We start from the raw sequence: 16368 nt of genomic DNA, 5'->3' as shown, positions 1-16368 counted from the left end.
AGTTCAAACTGGAGTCTCTCAGTACAAGCAGGCAAAGAAAGGACATTAAGATAAATATCTGCTTTCTGACCCAGCAGACAGACACGACCTTCTGTCCAAGGGAGGCCCCAATCCTTCCTGGGAAGGGTTGGAAGAACATGACCTATTCATGGGCATGCTTGTTCTGAGAAAAATGTTATCAACTGTAGCCACAGAAAAAACACTGTGTAGAGGACTGATCACATGCACTTGCTCTGAATTGTGACACTCACTATCCTGGTTTCTGAACATCAAGGTATCAGATTTCCCTTATTATTTAGGGCTCACTTTGTTGGTGGCTTCCAGTTATGCACATTTTTATTGTTTTATATTAGCTGTTGAAAAGAATCCAGAATACTTAACCTTGTTTTAGTTAAATAAAACAATTTAAATGTCTGTCTGGTGACGTTCTGCTCCTAATAGAGCCTGGCAAGAAAATCCTCCAAATATTAATGATTAACCTGTTGAATTGGAGATAGTTCACCTCCCTATGACTTCATAAATATCTGCTTCAATTATCTTTGGTAAATGAAATAACCAAACAATCATTCCTTTGCTGATACAGCTGTAAAACTAATCTGAAAACTTTTCAAAATAAATTACTATTTAAAATGTATAGGGTGTACCTTCTAAAAATGAAACCTATCTATCTGAGTTGTGAAGAATATGTATTAAGATTATAACAATCAACAATAATGGACTTTTATGTAGAAAGCCATGATTTAATTGAGTCTTCCTGCCTAGTGATTTACTGTAAATCAAATTCACCCTGTTAGATGAGTGAGTGTTAGAAGAATTAGTTGCTGGCAGATATGATGGCCGGATACAAGAGACAAGTGGTTCATGTTACATTTTGTTTAACCATTACGGATATCCCTAGGTATCAGTGGATGTAATAATAGTTACCTGATAATCAGGAAGCTGCCTTTCCCTTCTAGCATATCTTTTGGGTTGTCTCTCCCATACAGTATGTAACAACAAATAGGTAAATCTATCTTGTAACTTGGAGAGTAAGTTATAACTTCCTAAGCCCTGTGTGACACTGCACCCCATATTCTTCATAGTAATATTATTACAATATGATTATGGCATAATTATGATGCATTTTATGCAATATGGGGCATGTGAGGTGTCATTGGAAAAGTTATTAATTGCTGAATATGATTATCTGATTTGTATGCCTGTATCATTTTTTAATCTAAAACTAGGAATATTGACTATGTATCTGTATTTCAATCGTACTTACTCTGGGTGACACCCACAACTATCCTTTCTGGTACATCTGTGAAGAAGCTAGACAGTGTTGATGGCCCATCAGCAAAGACAAGGGACCCTGGAAGAACTTAAGCTTCCTGTGAATGTTTCAGACAGCCCGTAAGTAATGGCTGCTATGACTCAGCAAGGTATGCAAGGTCATGTAACCAGGCCACATGGCTCTGGACTCCATCTTGGGATGTCAGTGTTTTTTTCCGCAACTGAGTTTGGAACAAAAGGTTCCTGCCATATGCTAATGCTATGTAAGGCAGGAAGTGACATCTGTGATTTTTCACTTCCCACACAAGAAGACTCCCAGAAATACCTGAGGAACAAAGACTGAACTGGGGGGAAGTGCTGGACCCAGGCTAACAGAATTTCTAGCCTGTGTATGAAAAACCTGGTGATTCCAAGCTGTAAAGAAAGTGCAACTTGTATCTTGAGAATCTGCCAGCCTGCTTGTATCATCAGCCAATGTGAGAATTTGCTAATTCATATGCTGTCTTTCTAGTATCTTAAGCTTAGTTTGCAGTTTTGTTTATTTACTAGGTAATCTGCTTTGATCTGTGTGCTATCACTTAAACTCTATCTTTTGTAGTTAATAAACTTATTTTATGTTTTAATCTAATCCAGTAAATTTGGAGTGAAGTGCTTGGAAATCTCAGCTTGCTTTTATACAGGCTCGTTGCATTTCCTCTTCACATTGAGGGGGAGGCCAATTGGATAATAAATTCATAATGGTTGGGGTTTGGACCACTGCAGGACGGTACAGCTTTGGGGTCCTAGGCTAGGAAGCTAGTGGTTATTTTGGCTGTAGATTCTCTATTGTTGGTTTATGCGGTGGCTGGTCAGAGAGTCTACACATAACTGCAGCTGGGTGTGTCCCTACCTATGTTAATGCTGGAGGAAGTGTAAGACCAGGAGCAGGTTTGCAGCTTGTCATAGCAGCACGGTGTGAGAGGGAGCCCAGGCTGGTGGGTCAGAGGGCTCAGTGGTACCCCAATTCCAGGTGGTACCCCGAGGGGAACCCGTCACACTCTGTCAATACAGTTCCAAAAAATGACTGTTCAGGTTGATTCTTCTGGGGCCTTCTGGGGATAAAATGACAAATAGCATTTTTGAAATTTGGCTTAAGTTAAATTGTTTTTAGCGTCTTTAAGAGGAGCTTTCTTGTGGTGGTCTGAAGTTATTCAAGGGAAAATAGACAAATTAAAGAAGAAAGAACATACACTTGTGAGCTTCCAAACTCTGTCCTTTCCAGCATGTACATATATAGTGCATTTGAATTTGTTAATGCTGAGACTAAATGAAAAGGGTTATACTGTTATAAATTCCTTGTGTCAACTTAGTGCTTGTGTTACACGGAGCTAGAATATTTGTTCTGGAGCATATCTATGCTCTGCTTGTTTACTTTTTCCTGTTTGTTGTACAATTTTAATATGGTTATCTGTATGTATTAAAGTAGTGGCTAGAGCTGGCTTAAGTTGTAGTCTAAGATGATGTGTGCTGTCCATCAGATTTCACTGCTTTCATCTGTGATCTGGAAAGGCATAGAAAATACCGATAGATACAGCTTTCAGAAAAAATTACCCGGTCTTTATGCTGTGATAGATTTTCGTTATACTTTGTCTTGAATTTGCTTTGTAAACCATGTATTGAGAAGTAGCTGTCAGTTTGTGATCATATTGTGAATTAGTAGACCAGTGTTGAGAGAGACCCTCTTGTCATAAACAGATAGTAAGAGTTAATAGAACAGAAGTACTTTGTATCTCTTTTGACTGTAAAGGGTTAACAAGTTCAGTGAGCCTGGCTGTCACCTGACCAGAGAACCAATCAGGGGACAGGATACTTTCAAATCTTGAGAGAGGGAAGTTTTTGTGTGTGCTGTTAGTTTTTGATGGTTGAGATGTGCAAGAATGCCATCAGAAGTCTTCCCAAGAGAAGTACTCTTGCTTTTCATATCCTTTTCAAAACTCACTGTTTTTTCTGAATTGCTATTTGGTTCCCACCTTAATATTTTTCAGCTATTGCAATGATGTCTTGTGGTTGCTTTCAGTTAGTATGAAGGGAAGGTTGGTGCATCTTAGTATGAAGGGAAGGTGGTTTGATACCTGGTGCATCTCTGGTTTTGAAATATGGCTAACTGTACAGAGCAAGGCTCCTTCAAAGGCAGCAGCTTTGAGGCTCTCAAGCACTCTTCATTTTGTAGTGTGCTTGGATGTAGAGCTCTGTGTGGGACTAGTGTAGAACCCCTGCAGTAGGGTCAGGGTCCTGCAGGACCTGCTGCCATAATAACGGAGTGAGTGGGAGCAGGATTTAAAATAGTCCCATGCAGGGCTCTACTTGGAAACTGAAAGTGCTCTAACACCCCACAGTCATTTGCTAACCAGCCAGTGGTTCTGCAGTGGTGACTAGCATGTTCAAGTTGTCATAAACAGATTGTTAAGGGTTAATGTCTCTTTTACCTGTAAAGGGTTAACAAACAGGGAACCAAACACCTGACCAGAGGACCAATCAGGAGACAAGATATTTTTGAATTTGGGTGGAGGGAAGCTTTTGTATGTGTTCTCTCGGGGGGTCTGAGAGAGACCAGACAGTACTACAGGCTCTCTAAGTTTCTGTTCAAATAGTAAGTAGAACAGGCAATTTAGGTCTTTTAATTGTTTTACTCTGTTTGCACATGTGAATCTGGCTGGTTAACTTTTATATGTGTAGTTGCTGGGAATATTTTGATTTGTATTGGTACTGGAGGAAGGGTTTCTTCCTTTGTCTGTAAACTATAGGACCCTGTAATATTTACATCTTGAAGTTACAGAGATAATTCTTTATTTTTCCTTTCTTTTATTAAAAGATTTCTTTTTAGAGAACCTGATTGATTTTTTTCTTGTTTCCCTTGTTTTATCCCAGGGGATTGGGATAACTCACCAGGACTGGTTGGGGGAGACGGGAGGGGGGAGAGGTAGAATCTCTCTCTGTTTTCCTTGAATCTGTTTGCCTCTTTGTGGAAGGGAAGGGACATGCTTCTCTGTATTGTGATTTAAAGAGTTTGGATCAGTAGTCTCTCAGGATAGCCCAGGGAGGGAAAGTCTGGGAGGGGGAAAGAAGGGGGAATGGTTTATTTCTCCTTGTTTTAAGAATCCAAGGGATTTGGGTTCTTGGGGTCCCCAGGGAAGGTTGGGGAGATCAGAGTGCCCCAAAACACTATATTTTTGGGTGGTGGCAGTGCTATCAGATCTAAGCTGGTAATTAAGCTTAGAGGAATTCATGCAGGTACCCAGATTTTGGACGCTAAGGTTCAGATTTGGGAATTATACCTTATGACACAAGTCTCATGGTCAGGGCCGGCTCCAGGCACCAGCGCAGGGAAGCAGGTGCTTGGGGTGGCCAATGGGAAGGGGCGGCACGTCTGGGACTTCGGTGGCAATTCGGTAATGGGTCCCTCAGTCCCTCTTGGAGGTAAGGACTGGCCGCCGAATTGCCGCCGAAGAATGAAGCGGCGTGGTAGAGCTGCCACCGAAGTACCACAGATTGTGGCTTCTTATTTTTTTTTTCCCCTTCACTTCTTAGGGTGATAAAAAAGTTGGAGCCAGCCCTGCTCATGGTAACTGTGTGCATCATCCCTGTTGCTTTAACGTTCATTTAAAAGGAAGAATGGAGGGAGATTCCAATTTGAGTAATTAGCCCTTTAAAATGAAAAACATTAATAAATTCTTATAGTAAACCAAAAATAATAAAGTGAAACAAGACTGTGTGGATCCTGCATGTTTACTGAGGCAAGGATTTTACAAAATGTTTGCGTTTCAAGCATTAATTAGATGAGTTTTTGCCCTTTGCAACAGATTTGCAGTGCACCACTATTTTGTGTTAGGAGCTAGGGATGTGGGGATTTAAAAAAAAAAGGGTATTTCAAAACTAGGAAAGGGGTTGTTTCTGGTCTGAGGAAGCATTTGTTCTATCTAGAGACCATTAAGGTTGGGGAAGTGGAGAAAAGCGGTTTTTTGTTTTGGTTTTTTTTTCAGTCTTTGGGACAAACTTTTCTTCGTTCCCTCAGCCATTATCTTTATGTATCATAAGTTATTTTTTTGCATAGATTGCTCTTTGGACCTAACCTCGGTAGGATAATATACAGGAGACTGAGCTTATTAGGCTATGTACATATCAATAGTCTCTGATGACATGGTAACCATAAGCAAAGCTTTAGTGGTTTGCGTCACTTGAATCTTAAGATGTTTACAGCTTTACTTAACATATTGGTGCTAAACAATAATCTTCTTAAGTTTAAAAATATTGCAGAGTGTAAAGTGTGTATATCATAACTCAGACAAGAATTAAAAGCTTACAAAAATGACTCTCCTGCCCTTCTTTGTATTGCAAACACTTATTAGAGAAGCAGTAGAAATATAGAATACCTTGGAGATGTTTGTGTGTAGCACAGTCATTTTAGACTAAGAAGTCACTTTTCTTATTGTGCATATACAAACGTGTGACAAGTTAATAGGTGTTCTTTATAAATCCAAAAATTCAGAGAGAGTTCAGCCAATTGAGGTATAGCTTACTTGAGATTATCTGCCTCTTGCAATTCTATTGGCTAAATTGTTCGTTTTGCATGTTTTGTTCACTTCTGATGTAGAGTTTCATTGCTGATATTACAGCTGTGGAATACAAGGTCATAGAACCAAGATATGTAGGTAACAAGACAGATGTGTACCAGGTACCTATGTCTGTCAGATACACTGAAGCTTAGAAATTTTACCTTCTGTCCATCCCAGCTAAATAAAACCAACTGACTCTTACACAGAATCTCACCAATTGTGGAAGTGGCGCTATACGTTTCGGTGCGGGAGATGGAGACCTGACAGGTAAATGGCTAGGTTTCTTCTGCCTGGAAGCCTCTTCTTTCTTTTTGTAATCTGAAAATATGGATGAAGTGCTATTATGAGACAGGTTATTGTTATTTCCATAGCCTCCTGGAGCAGATTTTACTCATCCTGGATTATCTGTTTTGAGGACAGCAAAACGTTGATCAAATAAAAATATTCAGCAAAACATAGCATACTCTTTTGAAACTAATTGCAAAGCATAATACAGAGTGTCATTAATGAATAGCTAAACCTCCTCTTTGGACAAAAAGAGCACTAGTGTTACAGTATGTACTTGTATTTCTGAATTTTGCTAACATCAAAGCATAGAATAATGTCTCTGTTAGTGGGTTCCCCTCTTTCTTCCATCCAAAGTGTATAAAATAAATATGTGTGTGTGTGTGTCTATCTGATATATATAGCTTTAGAGTATTTGATTGCTTAAAGAAAAGGATGGATCAATATTTCTTCAGAAGCCAAAATTAGTATAATGTAAGAGCAGAAAGATATCTGGCTTTTTAAGTTTGCTATTTCTCTTAACATTTTCTCTTATAGTTCTCAGGCGGATTGGGGAATTCAGCAGCTACTTCCTACATCTTTTTTTCCTGTGCAGACATTACCAGGCTCATTTTCCACTAATGCCTATCACCACTGAAGTCTCTTACTTTGTTAAATCAAGTGCTAATTTAATAGCCAGATGATAATACCTTAGTTGCACTAAAACATTTATTAAGGGTGAATTCAGTGAGGTCTGTCACTAAGACCCTAACCAGGGTCAACAGGGAAGATACGACCACATAGATTTTTTTAATGATGCAAAGTGAAGTCTAATGTTGCTGTTCTGTTGATTTTTATTTTGTCTTAGTTCAAGGGTCTTTTGTTTTTTGTATGGTGCAGTAGACACCTAAATAGGATGATAATTCTTCATACTTAAACACAGGTGCCACACGTGAATTCAAATTTTCAACTTCCAACATGGATTCACTTTGCATTTGGCCTGCTTGTGGAGATTGACCTCACTGACTTATGTTTACTTGTAAAACATAACTGGAAGAAAAGACAGTATTTCTTATTTTTAAGATATTTGAAGTAGGACCATTTCTCGCTTTCTTTAAAAAGACACGTGTCTTGCATTGATAAAAGTTGACCTCTCTAATAAACAACAACAACAACAAAAACCCAAACCAAATTTTAAAAAAACCTTTGCGTTGGTGAGAAATGGCCCAGCAAAAAGTGTTTCCATACACATATTTTAAGCAGTTAAAAATGTGAATAGCTTAAACTGTTTCTCACGAAAGGACGTGCAGCTAGCTAAAATATTCTCATACTTTTGGGTTCCTGATGTCTGGAAAATGATGGTACTTTTGTGTTCACACCTTTAATGGTAACACAGCAAGATGTGGGCTGCGTATGTTATCAGTCATCTTAATATTAGTGAAATCTTTTGATATGTTGGAGGATCTGTAGGTTTTTTAACTTTTAGAACTTTTTGTAACTGTAGAATTACAAAAGGCCTGTGACAAAGTCCTGCACAAGGCACTACTAAAGAAACTAAGTAATCTTGGTATGAGAAGCCAAGTGCTGTCATGGATCAGAAACTCAATAACACAGAAAAGAGAGTAGAAATCAGTGGTCAGTTTTCAGCGTGGCAGAAGGTTAACAGTAAAGTGCCACAAGTTTCTGTTCTAAGATGAAAGATATTTAATAAATTTTGTAATGATCTGGAAAAGGAGTCGGTAGTGAGGTGACAATTTGCAGGTAACAAAACTGTAATTCTGTGCATGAAATGAGGCAGTGGCTTTGTAGGAAAGCTTTGTGATCATGTAATTGAAGGCTATCATAACAAATACGCATGAGAACAAATCAAAGGTGTACAGATGACTTTAATTTGTGTATTTCCTAATTGAGTGCTTGACTTTTTTTGAACATCTGTCCTGCATGCATGCGGGTACACAGGCCTGAAACCAGTCTCTTCTATTTCTTTCTGTCATTTATTACTGTTTCCATTTGCTCTGTGGTACTGAGATCTCCTCCTTGCCCTCCCAGCTAGAGTAGTTCTTAAAGTTTCTCGTGGGCTTCTTTATTTCCTCCCAATAGCTGGTGTTCACTTGACAACTTCCTGTGGGAGTCTGTGTTGGCATCTGAAGTACATACCCCAAGCATGTGCAGCACTTTCCTCTCATTCTGGTGGAAATAAGCTGCTGGTGATTTCTCAGGTCTCTTCATTGTTGAGGAAATTGTTCCAACCAATGCCCTGAATTTTTCATAGGCACTGTTATCAAAGGTGTCTAGTTTCTGTCTAGCATTTTAATAGATCTCCGGTTTTCACAGTTTGACTTTGCAATCTTAATATTCTTTTATTGGTTTGTTTGTATATACTTTTAATAATACATTTTATCTAATCATTATGATGTCCTTGAGAAGTACCTGCAGAAATTTTGTATTGATAAATCATAACTTCATTGTAGAACTGCCAGTGTGGAATCTGGAGGCTTTGGCAGCTGGGTGGGGCAGTTAGTTTTTGTCACCTCAGGAGACACTTTGAGACTATGGAATAGCTCGATGTTTTCATTAAAATGAGCAGCAGTTTAAAATTCTTAAATTATGGTGCCTATATTTGTTTGCTGTGTGGTTGTAGCTTTGTTGGTCCCAGGATATGAGACACAAGGTGGATGAGGCAATATCTTTAATTGGACCCCTTTCTATTGGTGGACCTAAATTGTCATCTTTAGGCTTCAGCAGCAACCCATTTTAGATGAATGGAACAGCATACACCTTTCAGAGCTATCGTTTGAGTATGTCTGCAGACTCAAGAAAACAGCATTTTGTACCAGCTAATGGTGAAAACATGAAGCAGGTGTGATCTTCATAACCATGAGAAGTGGAAAACGTACTTTCTTTTTTAAATGGAAGTTTAAATTTTGGTGCACAATTCTGTGCTTAGTAAGCAGAATGTGCAGCAAATGACATGACTATGGAGAACATTGGACCCTGTATGTAATGAATCAGGAAGAGGCTAAGCCCAACATACCATTGTTCTTGAAAATTTAGCACAACTGATGGTGAAGTGGTGATATTTAAAGCTTGGCATCATCTGCTGCATTGAGATTTAAAGTGTGAATATCTAAAGTAGGCATGAACAGCATGTTTGTTTGGACAAATATAGTGATGATTTTCTGAATCAGCGCTTCATTGTCTGAAGAATAATTTGATCTTGATAAGGTTGTGAAACCAAATCCTCTAAATAGTTTGCCATTAAATGTCAGCCAAGTAGCGACTAATAGTTACATTTTATATCAAGACCACTACTGTAGAGTGAAGGAAAGCTACACTGTCTCCATTAACATCTGTGAAACTGGCCAAGCAGAGCTGTTTGCTTCTCTCACAATTAGTTGCTACAGTGATTACAGTAAAGCTGCCAGAACACAAGCTATTAAACTTATTGCTTACAAAGGTACTGAAAATATTTTAACTCAGATAGTAAATGTCTGTGAAGGGAATATGTATACTAATACCCATCATGCTTTTTTTCATCCCTCAGCTGGTGTCTGAGCTCAAAATGCAACAAACTGAAAAGTGTAGGTATGTCAGAAAGTGCATAGGGTTCTCTCTTACTTTTGGTTTTGCAAGTGAGAATGGCTCTTCCCACTTACTTTCTCTGAATTGGAATCATATGGCAGTCCATACAATTTTCTGTAAAATTACTGTGCTTTGTCCACACCCCTGAAATAGAAAGCTGTGGGATACAATTGAGAGGTTATCACTGATCAGAGTTTCATCTTCAACCAGTTTCATGGCAGGACCATGGGGATAAGAACAAAAACCCATTAGAGATCTAGAAAAATCATATAGGAAAGTTGCTGCTGGTCCTTTTTGGCAGCTATAGTTAGGTACCTTGTAAAAGCAGCTTCTGTTGCCATGGAGCCCCTTAATCCAAGGTCAGCTTCTGGCATGATGGCTTTCACATGGCAGAAAACCTTGTCCTGTTCAGCTTTGAAAAAAATAAATATGGAATAACCTTGGGCAGAATTAGTCTATTATTGCAGCTAAATTACTGAGCTGCAGTGAGAAACCTTTTGTTACCAGAAAAAAAAAAAATCTGATTTTTAAGACTCTGGTATCCTCTCCAGTCAGAAGCCTGTAAACTGGAGTTTAAAGGAAGATGTTTTAACAGTTGGTAAATATTTTTGCAGCATTTGTATAGCCTTGCTTTCACTTGACACAACCATGTTTTGTGTCTGAGTTCTGATCTGCCTTCATGATTATATGATTTTTAGACTCTCTTAGCACAGCTTTATTTTCAAGGTTTATTTTCCTGTGCTAGTCCTTAGAAGACAGCAGAGAGACTCAGATGAGACAAAACTGTGCCTTTCTTATTGCTACATGTCAATACAAAATGTAAAGAGGTTTTATAAACGAGTCCTTAAAATGTCTCTTTTGAAGTTATGTACTGTCATTTCCATAGCATGGAACTCTTTAGCTCAGACTCTGAAATATGAGGCTGGCCACGGTGAATTGTTTTGAAGGATACCACTGAGCTGCCACCTGAAAGTGGGATTGAAAGTGAAATTGAATTTTTGGTTTCAAAATGAAACATTGTGCAATTTTTTTTTGGAAGCCTACTGCTACTGCTACAGCATAATAGAATGATCCAGAGAAAAAGATCTGGGGAGGATGGGAAAAGTTGGGCAACATATTGAGGAGGGAAAATATGAACGGGGAGAGAAGTAGCAAAATACCAGTAGTGTAAAGAAGTTGTCTGTGGAATGCAGGGGGAAGATACAGTATTGCTTTTCCCTGCATGAGTGGAAAATATGTTTAGACACAGAAGATTTCTGGGTGATATGAAGGTGGAGGGGGGGATTCTAACAGGTATGAAGGGAGGGGAGGGGGGATTCTGTTAGAACCCATGAATTCTAATAGAAAACGTAATTTGGCCCTCTATGTAGGAGTCTGAGCCTTCTGTTTTAAACACAAATTTGTGTTTTGTAGACTCAGTATAAATGTAAATGCTCAATTGGGTAATTTATTTTTAAAAAATGGTAAAACCAGCATCTCCTCTGGGTTGAGAACTTGTATAAATTCCAACACAATGCAAACTGAAGTTAGACCCCTCAAAAATGGAGGACTATAATGGTAAAACATTGACAGGAATATAGTACTTGAAGTATGAACCACAGAGCATTTATCACACTGCTTCTGTGATTGCTGCGCCTTGGGTTTCAGATGTACTAAACTTGGGAATAACCTCTGTGTTTAATAAAACACTTTGGACAAGTTTGTATCAGAAGACTTGTGTCTTATGCACTCACTGGGGAGCAAAAATAGTTTTAGGAAAACATATGTAGGAGTAGAAGTAAAGTAAAATAGAACAGGAATTGTTTACACTAAGATTATTGGGCAATTGGCTCTTTTTTTCTTATCTGCTTGCAAAGAGTCCCATATTTTAGAGCCCCATTTCTTACTTCACGGTTTTTACCAAAGAAATCGGTAATACCTGTTTAGATTGAATTTGCTCCAAATAAAAATTATAAACCAGAATCTTACCAGTCTACCTCTAACTCACCCTTAAATTTATTTCCTTTGTGGGCTGACACAAAGTCCAGCCTGAATTCCTAGAGTAAGGCCACGTCTATACGACACGCCATTTCGGCACGTTAAAATCGAAAGCTCGGAGTTCGATATATCGCGTCTCGTCTAGACGGGGATATATCGAACCCAGAGCGCGCTTACATCAATTCCGGAACTCCACCAAAACAAACGGAGTTCCGGATTCGACATGGCGAGCCGCGCACATCGATTCGGCGCGGTGAAGACGGGTGAGTAACTCGATTTTAGATATTCGATTTCAGCTATGCTATTCTCGTAGCTGAAATTGCGTATCTAAAATCGATTTTCACGCGTCGTGTAGATGGGGCCTGAAAGAGCAGTCTTTTCATCTGATCTGTTGCTAGAGGTGCAGCTTCTGTACAGAAAGTTGGTTTAGGGACCAGGAATGAGAGTGCATGAGACCTACAGCAGAGTTTCGGCCGGAGAGTGATTAACTAGATAGTGAAATTGAGGAGATATGTCTTTGTGCCCTCAGTAGCTGCACCTTGTGTGTCACTACTCATCTTGATTAATCTTCCTCCTTCCTCTCCCTGCTAGATTTTGGTCATTATTAAACTCCATTGCAGCAAAGATTTGGAATAAGGGAACAAAAAATGTTCCAGTCAAGTGAGGGTTATGTCCCCTCAAGGAGTCCTTTGATTTGATATTTCCTAACATTCTGTCAGTTATTACAGGGGAAGATGGCTTGTTCTCTGGAGAAATACTTTCACATTTGCCACTGAGAGAGACTGAAATTAACACTGACATGTAATTTCATGCCCGTCTTTCCTTATTCTCTTAGTATAAACTTTTTCTTCTTGTTTCACAGTCACAGACGAGGACACAGTGAAGAGGTATTTTGCCAAGTTTGAGGAGAAGTTCTTCCAAACCTGTGAGAAGGAACTTGCCAAAATCAACACTTTTTATTCAGGTAAGCTGCTTATTTACCTCTAATAGAATTAGTGGAAGGTATAGCACACAAAGACCTAAGACGTCCAAACCTGCAGAATAAACATAACATTCCTGAAGGTCTACCATCAAATAATCATAGAGAGTGTGTCTGTCTATGTAAGAAAGCTGCTTTAACTTAAGCTGTGAATTTAAAATGATATAACTAAATCTATTCCAAAAAATCTGTGTATGCTCTTGTTTGGTTTGAATTTCATATTTCAGTTTAGCTCTGTTAGAAATAGACTTAAGCCAAACCAGAATATGCCACACTTAAAAATATGAGTGTGTCCAACAGCTGTTTGTGCCAGTTGAACTATAGAGGTTTAAAAAACAGTTTTATGTTAAACCAGAGCAACTTTCTGATGCACACAACCCTATAGCCAATGGCAGTTAGCTGGCAAATACATTACACAGTAATGTAACCTGTACTTCTGTTTCTGTTCAAATTTATTAGAGTTGATGGGACTGAAAAATGGAGAAACCTAGCAAAGACGTTATAATTGCTGTGTTTTTTCTGTAAAAGTTATACCCGTTTTTGTTACTACAGCATTTTGAAATGTCCACTGGAGTGAAGTTTTTCACAACGTATAAATATGCTAGAAATAAAGATTTAAAACTGATTGATCTGAATCTGTCATTTGTGTAATAATACTTCTAGAAAAGGCTTTGCAACAGTGGTATTATAGTAACATGCTGTCAGATCTGGGGCCAGTTTCCATCGTGTTTTGGAAATGGGTTTCATACGAGGGGAAATTTATATATGAATGTAGAACAAGAAGCAGTGGGCTCAAACTGCAGCAAGGGAGGTTTTGGTTGGACATTGGGAAAAAGTTCCTAACTGTCAGAGTGGTTAAACACTGGAATAAACTGCCTAGGGAGGTTGCAGAATCTCCATCTCTGGAAATATTTAAGAGTAGTTAGATAAATGTCTGTCAGGGATGGTCTAGACAGTATTAGGCCCTGCCATGGGGGCAGGGGACTGGACTCGATGACCTCTCGAGGTCCTTTCCAGCCCTACAATCTATGAATCTATGAATGTGACTTATTCACATTTACCATAGTTTTTCTTAGCATTTTGTTAATTATTAAAACTTTGTATAACAAAGTTTATGGTGCCTCCTGATAGCCTGTCAGTTGCTCTGATTTAATTGAAAAGTGAATACATAATATTGAATTTATGGCTTTAAAAACTGTGATAAGCCCTGGGGATGACTTCATTGAGGGAAGCACCAGAGGCTGGTCTATGAGGGAAATAACAATTAATAAAACTCAAATGTCAGTAATTGTTCATTACTGCTGCCCTCTGCCCAGATTTCATGTAGGGAAGTAGTCTCCTCTTCTCTGTTGGCCCTCCCTGCTCTGTTAGCTCCATGGGGGAAATTCCCTGTCCCATACATGGCTGCTGCTTCTCTCAAGCCTCTCTATGAAGACTCCTTTCATCCTGCTACTGCCACCCTCCACCCCCTTCAGACCAGCTCCCTAGCTGGACACTTAAATTGGGAAAGCAGATAACAAAGCGTGTCTTCAGAAAGTGACTGCCACCTTCACTCTCAATTAATCTTAAACATAGCGCTGTGCTTCCAAAAGAAACTGCTCTCTCATACCCTTCTTAGCCCACTAGGATTCTTGTGCCTGGAGTTACAAAAAACTACCTTCATTGCATGGTCAAATGGCACTGCCTTGGCCTGGTGGAAAAGTCCTGGCTGGGAAGGGGTCGGGGTGGGTGCCCTCTTAAAGGAGCATACCCCATTAATGTAAAAGTACCCGTTGGTGGGGTCATTCTGGTTAGAACCCTATTCCACAGGATCATCTATTCATACTAAAACAGCAGCTGTTGCTTTGTTTTCTGCAATGCCTAGGGAAAGACATGCAATTAAGTTCTCTACCCCTCAACTCCAGAATAATGTGCATGAATATTATATTTTCATTCTAGTACGTGAAACAAAAGTGAAACTCCTATATCCAGGCACTGTTAAATGCAAAAAAAGTAACACTGAAAAAACCTGAAATATTGTTCTTAATTTGATTTATTTAATCATCTAAAATGTTTAAAAAGTAACGGCAGTAACCAAAACCCCTTCAGACACTATTTTATACTTGCCTCTTTAATTAGGGAATGTTTTATTATTAACTCTTTAATATGAAGTCCCAAAACTTAGGCCTGTCTCTTATTTGTTTTAAAACTATGTCATTTCTCTCTACCCTCCCCAACAAGTATTTAATATACTGTTAAATATAACAGCAGCTTAGAGCTTGACTCACTCTAAAACCACCACATATGTGCACAAAATAGAAGAAATAATTATTTCAGGGTGAAATGTTTTAATATTTAAAGTATGTTGATACTGATGTGCTGTTAAAGTATTGGACAGCAAACTTTTTCTGATTGCTGTAAATCTGATACATTATACTCTTGATGTGGAAGAAAATCCTTTTTTACTATATTCTTTGCTTAAATCTCAAAACTATTATTCAATTTCACTTGAATTTGAAAGGTGTAACAAAGGGACGATAGTTAAAAAAAAATGTTACCAATGTATGGAAGACGACGACATCATTAGAGACTACCAAAAATGCAAATCCAGTACAAATCCATGAGATAATGGATAATGTGTTAGGTATGGTAACAGAATTTTGAAGTTAATCTTAACTGAACTCCTTTTTTTTTTTTTTTTTGAATGTTTGAGGTTTTTTGTTTTTAAATATGTTTTAAAATCATTTGTTTCTTGGACCAGCACTTAAAAATCTTAACTGTTAGCAAATGAAGTTTCTTCAAGGGTTGGCTAATGTCCATTGCACATTAGGTGCAAATGCACTGTGTGCACTGTTGTCAGAGGTTTTTCTCTCACTGGGATCAACTGGGCCAGCTCTAGCACCCTCTGGTGCTTCGTGCTTATGCGCTGATACAAGGGGCACTGCCAGACCTGCATCCTCCGAGTTCCTTTTTGCCATCCACAACGGTTGTTGGAACAACTCTTCTTGCTTTGGCAAGGCATTTTTCAGTGGTTTTCTTCTCTGTATCTTAGTGTATTATTCTTGGTATAGTTGTAGTGTAATTATTGTGACTAGTACTGTACTAGTGTATATAATTAGATCCCTTCCTTTATCATAGAGGGGCTCCCTTCTCCCCTGGTGCCAAGCATGCCCTGGGCTACAAACCTTGTGCCTATGCCTGTGAGTGACCCACACTCCAGTTGTCTGAAGAGTCTGGGAGAGGCTTATGTAAGATTTATGTCAGATTTGTTGGGACTTTAAGCCTCGTATGAAGAAGGACAAAGATGTTAGGCTGAGGGCTACCCTCCCAGAAACTGTTTTTAGACAGGCATCAGAGCCAAGCTGCTCAGATTCGGCACTGAGCACTTCAGCCTCAGTGCGCCCCTTGGCACTGTGTATTTCCTGGCACCATTCTCCATCTTTAGTGCCAAGGAAGAAACATAAAAAGCAGTGCTCCGAGAGAGAGGTGCTCTCCGGTGCTGAAGAAAGGAAAACAAGCATAAGGCAGTAGAGTGCGACCTGCGTTGGACCACTCCTCAATCCCTAGTCCCATGGCAGCACCGTCAACTCTGTCCAGAGGGACATTGAGTCCAGTGCCGGACCCCCTGCCGGCATCAGGAAGTCATTGCAGCACCAGTGGAATCACAGTGCCTTCTACCCCAGAGGGCTTTGCAGCAATCAGGGACTTAATACTGCTCCCAGT

At 39.1% G+C, this 16368-nt stretch overlaps 1 protein-coding gene across 1 annotated transcript in view; it reads left to right on the top strand.

The window, feature by feature from the left end:
• The window catches only part of XPR1 (xenotropic and polytropic retrovirus receptor 1), a 253284-nt gene that overhangs the window by 157815 nt on the left and 79101 nt on the right, over positions 1 to 16368 (top strand). The window contains exon 3 of the mRNA XM_032796188.2: positions 12550 to 12651. Coding sequence (XP_032652079.1) covers positions 12550 to 12651 — 102 coding nt within the window. The remainder of the gene's footprint in view (positions 1 to 12549; positions 12652 to 16368) is intronic.

The sequence above is a fragment of the Chelonoidis abingdonii genome, chromosome 7 (assembly GCF_003597395.2).
Source record: "Chelonoidis abingdonii isolate Lonesome George chromosome 7, CheloAbing_2.0, whole genome shotgun sequence".
NCBI lineage: Eukaryota > Metazoa > Chordata > Testudines > Testudinidae > Chelonoidis > Chelonoidis abingdonii.
This window is presented reverse-complemented; position numbering and strand designations above follow the sequence as displayed.